The sequence below is a fragment of the Corylus avellana genome, chromosome 6 (assembly GCF_965113065.1).
Source record: "Corylus avellana chromosome 6, dhCorAvel1.hap1.2, whole genome shotgun sequence".
Classification (NCBI taxonomy): domain Eukaryota; kingdom Viridiplantae; phylum Streptophyta; class Magnoliopsida; order Fagales; family Betulaceae; genus Corylus; species Corylus avellana.
In genome coordinates, this window is record NC_142495.1 from 3567823 (window position 1) to 3573593 (window position 5771).

At 36.7% G+C, this 5771-nt stretch overlaps 1 protein-coding gene across 1 annotated transcript; it reads left to right on the forward strand.

Moving 5' to 3' along the window:
• The first annotated feature begins 838 nt into the window (after positions 1–838).
• On the forward strand, positions 839–4012 carry LOC132187485 (LOB domain-containing protein 36). The gene is made up of 4 exons (XM_059601810.2): positions 839–1105; positions 1604–2027; positions 2125–2677; positions 3891–4012. Exons 2-3 carry the CDS (start codon positions 1626–1628, stop codon positions 2608–2610), a joined length of 888 nt encoding a protein of 295 aa, XP_059457793.2. The 5' UTR covers positions 839–1105; positions 1604–1625; the 3' UTR covers positions 2611–2677; positions 3891–4012.
• The last annotated feature ends 1759 nt before the right edge of the window (positions 4013–5771 follow it).

The window sequence follows — 5771 nt, forward strand, 5'->3', positions numbered from 1 at the left end:
AAAAATGCTTCAAATTAATTAGTCAACGTTGAAAAGAAATGGCACCTTAATTAAAAGCAACAATACGCATTGCCATTACTGAGGATACAATATTCCACACGTATACTTCTACTCAATGAGGGGAGACCAACTGGCACAAATCAGGGATTGTTTAATTTTTGCTTCTGGCTTTTGTGGATCATGTTCATGCATGTGACGACAGAATAGGCGTGTTTGTGTATTCAATATTCTCCAGAAAATCTGCAGAAACCATCTGAATCCTCGACAACGAACTGAAAACCCTGCCAAAAGCACAGATTTGGAGTAATGTCATAGACCCATCAGTCATTCGGGGGAAGCTAGCTCTTAAGGTTTTGTCACTTCCAAATCAATGAAAACAACAGGTTTGGCTCTTAAACCCCTCAATCCAAATGGCCAGTACTGTACCTTATCCTTTTTTTTTTTTTTTTTTTACACGGGGGGCTTGTTCCATGCCAATATGTTAAAAGGATAAATATAAAATTAAATTGGTACGTACATGGGGTATAAAATTTGGCTAAATTTTTTGAATGCAAATAAAATTTAAACAAATTTGATGCTCGCTCCACAAAATTATAGTATTTAATATATATGTATAATATATGTACAAAGATTTATTAAATTTATGTGCAAATAATTGAAGTACGATGAATAATAATATATACTAATTATTAATTTCTGTCAAGATTATTTGAGTACATGTACAAGAAAAAAGAAAAGAAAAGAAAAGAAAAGTAAATAACTATATATATATATATATATTATGGGTTGTTGGGATCATTATTTTTAAGCGATATTTTCCTTATCTCATTCTGTTTTTCCATCATCGATCATATCATTTTCTTTTTTTTGACCTTTTTGAGATCATTTTATTTTTCTCTGATGGGATCGTGAAACTCGAAGATCGGATCAAGGGCTCTCTCGCACAGTACGAACCCTAGACTGTAGAGCTCTCTCTATCTCCATTTTGCGCTACTTGGTTTGAGTAGTCTCTCCCCGCAACCGTCGACGTTTTCGATTTTCAGAGTCAAGGGCCTGAGACGTTGATCGGAACGGAGTTCAGAGAAATCCAAAAGGTAAACCCCAGGTGAGATTCTGATCTTTCTTCCAGTCTTCCACGCTTTGATTTTCCCAACAAAAAGAAAAAAGAAAAAAAAAAAAAAAGGAAAAGATAAATAAAAATCTCGTTGTTTGGATACTTTCGGCCTCAAGAAGATTTGCGTCATTCGGTTTTCAACTTCGATTGCGCTCCAATATTTCCTTTCGTTCCTGTTTTGAGAGAGAGAGAGAGATGAGAGCTTCTTGGTTTTTGCATTTTGATTTATGCGTATCGGTGGTAATTGACTCGTCATCGAATTTGGCTTACATGCTGTCTTCTCATTAGCTTCGAAAATGAGACGCCATTAATGACTCTCATTTAATTATTTAATTAGTAGTAAACTAAACACACGCACTCTCTCTGAACATCGCTTTCTCTCTCTCTATCTTTCATTCATGAGAAGATCGAAGTCCTTTTGTCTTTTTGTATAATCCCATGAATATTAATTAATTTATTATTATTATTTTTTTTTTGTGGGTTTTTGAGAGGAGAGAGAGAGAGATTGGAAATGTCGTCACCGAACACACCGTGCGCGGCGTGCAAGTTGCAGAGGCGGAAATGCACGCAGGAGTGCGTGTTCGCGCCGTATTTCCCACCGGACCTGCCGCAGAAGTTCGCGAACCTGCACAAGGTCTTCGGCGCCAGCAACGTAGCCAAGCTGCTCAACGAGCTGAACGCGTCGCAGCGCGAAGTCGCCGTGAACACGCTGGCCTATGAGGCGGAGGCGCGCCTGCAGAACCCCATCTACGGCTGCGTGGGCCTCATCTCGCTTCTCCAACACAACCTCAGGCAGCTTCAGACCGAAATCATCAATGCCAAAAAGGAGCTCGCCACCTACATTGGCCCGCAGGCCTGTCAGGCCATGTTACCCATTAATATTCAACCCCAGGGGTTCATCCCCCAACAACAGGTACGTATTATTGATAATTGTACGATGAATTATCAGTGTTTGCAAAATTTTGATTGACAGGAAACGGTGAATTTACTAAGCTTAACTGTTTTTTTAGATGCACGCGGGGAATCCTTCGTCCTCAGCCGCCATGTTACCGTACAACATGTCGCCGATGCTGGGGATTCCCACCGGGGGTCCCACACATAGTGGCCAATTGGTGATTCGCGAGCCACAGTCGACTCAGCACCAACACCACCAGCAACAAATATTTGAGGCTCAGCAATTGGCTGCAAGAGAGCAGCAGGAAATTTTGCGAACATATGAGCAGCAGCAGCCGGAGCTTGTGAGGTTCAACAGTGGGTTTGATCCGGCTGTCACTGCGAGTGGATTCAATCAGATGAATGATGGTGGTGGTGGTGTTATGTCGCCTTCGCTGGGTCTGGGCAATTTTGAAAACTCTTACCAGATGCAACCACAGCAAGGGGAACATCACGGCCATCCTCTCCACCATGCTCTTCAGGCGCAGCTCTTGCTACAACCAGTACAACAACAGGCCCAGTCGGAAAGCGAGGAGGGTAGGGGTGTTGGTCCCTCATGTTGATCTGTTTTTTGGGTTCTGAAGCTCTTTTAACCTTCCCGCTTTTTCATCAATCCAATTTTCATTCTAGGTATGATGCTCTTTGAATTCCTTCTTTCTTACTGTACGTACGTGGTTTAGATTGATAACCCTTCTACTAGATGATTTCATTTGTGAACTATATATGCCTGTGCATGCACACCATCAGGATTTCTGCTGTGCAATTAATGAATAGGTTTGATCCTTTCATGTGATAAAATAGACTTGTCTTTTCATAAATGGGGTAATCTCGATTGGCGGCAGGAGATTGTCTTTTCACAACCAGGGGCATCACCTCCATCGGGGGAGAAATGACACAAAAGCTAAATAGGAGAAAATGACCCACTAACCAAAGAGTAGGAGATGAACGAGTTTATAATTAGCATCGCAGGTCCTTTTTGAGTCTTAGATTTCGAAAACATATCATTATGAATATAATTCTCTCCTATGCAGCAGCCTTAGATCTCTATCACTTGCTCAATTTTTTTTTTTTTTGGTTCTTTGTAAGTTTCTGCGTGTGTATATTATCTGTAACGAAGAAGGGGGTGCCGTGTAATGTGATGTTTTGTTTGGGTTAACTTAACTAGACACATTAGTTGCGTGTTTCAACTTGTGATCCTAGAAGAATCTTATGTGTTAACCATCGGGCAAAAATGTGGTAGCTAAAGGGGTTTAATTAATGGGTACTTGGTTGCAAAATCTATTCATGAAATTGGCTTATGTGATTAGATTTCCTCTCCCTGACTCCCTCGATCGCGTTCTAAAGACAAAATTACCCACTTATATTGTTCTATCCTATTTGACATATACTTGTTCAGTTTTCATATTTACTGTCTGAATTGCTAACAAATTGTTAGGTTGTTTTTCTCCGATAACTAGCTTAGTTATAGAAACATGAATAACTTGGCTATTTGTTATGGGCATTTGGCATATGACTTGCATTATTTCGTGTGAGAATATAGAAACTATGAAGTCTTGTGACTTGCAAAGGGAGCATATCAGATGACATTACTTCTTCTTCTTCTTCTTCTTTTTTTATTTTTTTATTTTTTTTATTTTTATAATTAATTAGTTTCTTAAACACCTATTATATTGCCCTTCTTTTTCTTTTTGCTTGGCCTATCGATCTATTGCCCTTTAGAAATTAGACATCCGCAATTAATAATACATGAATCTGTTGTTATTTGAACTCTGAACACTACGATATTTTCATAATTAGGCATTTTTATCCTTTTTCACTTTTATTTTTCCTCCTTCCTTTGCAGTTCGTATCTGTTGGCTGTCTTGATACAAATGAAGAGAGAGAGAGAGAGAGAGACACACACACAGAGGGGTTCTATAATCAATGTTCTAAGATCTGAAGTCTGCATTTTCAATAAGGCTTTCCTGGGAGATACATTTTAAAATGTAGAATCTGCATTGGTGTTTGAGTACAGCCTTTTTTTTTTTCTTTTTTTTTTTTAATAATAATAATAATAATTATTATTATTATTATTATTATTATTTATTTTTATCAGTACGTAGTGAGGTACATCCTTCTAAAATGTAAATCAGAATTTGGTAAGCTTTTTTTTTTAGCATTTTTAAACTTTCAGCATTCACGTATCATTGATCTTCAAACTTTAGTCAACTTTTAGTCAGAAAATCCACTTTTCCTTTTTTAATTAACTATTTTTCAAGACACCCCACAAGAAAAAAATAATTATTTTCCTTTCACTTTGTTAAAACAAATTTGCTTGTTGTGTACTGACGTACTGTGCATGATGCAAAAGGGTTCTACCAATTGGAGAGCTGGATGTAGCTTCTTTTTAAGTAATTTTTTTTTGTTACTGGGCTAGCCAAATATGCTAGTTAATTGGACTAGCTTGATGTGAAAGCTCTTACTATACTCTTTTTACTACAATAGTAAAATTACAATAATAATAATTAATAGTTGTAGTTGTTTTTTTGGGGTTAAATATTTTTTAGCATGTGTGTTTTGCCTCTAATCAAATTGTCAATCCATTTTGCCAAACTGGCACAAATGATATTTGTAGACATCTTGTAAACGTTGTTGATATTTTTATCTATTTTCTATCAAAAAAACTTGATGACCTATAACGTCGACTATCATGTATCTAATATGTCACATTAATTAGTATTACTTAACAATAAAAGGAAAAAAATAAAGACAGACCTAACCACACTTATGGCTAATTAAGGTGGTGACTCAACCACCCCCTTTGGTCAACTTGAGGGTGGCTGTACCCCCATTTGGCCACAAAACCGCAATCTATCCACTCTCGGCCTTACCCATCCCTACCCATATCTTTTTCTCAATTCTCTCTTAAAAATATGGGGTTTTGTGGATACCCCATCTCGCCTACAAGAATCGAAACAAAAGAGAGAGAGAGGGAGAATAAATAAAAGGTGAGATGATAAAATGAGGAGGTTTTGGGAGAAGATAGAGGTAGGAGAGAGAGAAACAATAAAAAATTAAACGCATTAGTAAACTGTGTTGCCACATGTAGCAATATACTGTTCACAAAATGTACGGCACTTTACTCATTTGCTTAGACATTGCATACAAATGCAAAATGACTACTCCAATGTGAGTGCTCTAAATAATGTGTTACAATTTTATGTAATTTTTTTTTTTAAAGATGTATAATATTTCTCAAGAGAGATTGTATGTGGTGGGACTCAAAATCAAAAAATATCTTAAATTCTTGAAAAATAAAAATTCTTATAAAAAGGAGGATTAGTAGTAGGGCAGTTTCTCTCTTACTGAAAACACTAATTTTTCTCTTTGTGATTTTGAGCCATCTCTTTTTTCCTTTTGGCTGCAACTATAAAAAATTAAAAATCCAGCACTCACATATGGTATCATCAAACTTTCACACAAATCGTACGAGGTAGTCGTACTTGCACATCCGACTTCTTCCACAACTTTTGGGTTTGCATCAGTGGCGGACCTAGGAAATTCGTCCATGAGGGGCATGGTTTTTTTTTTTTTTTTTTTTTTTAAAAAAAATATATATTTTAAATGAATACAAAAAATAAAGTTTAACAAAAATATAACAAGCCGAATAAGTGAATAATTCAACAAAAATTTTAATTATGTTCTAAAACATGTAAATATAACTTACAATTTCTTTTGTCACGAC

What these genes read in the sequence shown, in the direction of transcription:
- LOC132187485 (XM_059601810.2), top strand. Translation starts at nt 1,626, where the DNA reads ATGTCGTCACCGAACACACCGTGCGCGGCGTGCAAGTTGCAGAGGCGG. An exon ending in GGTTCATCCCCCAACAACAG is followed by an intron (nt 2,028 to 2,124) that starts GTACGTATTATT and finishes CTGTTTTTTTAG; the next exon opens with ATGCACGCGGGGAATCCTTC.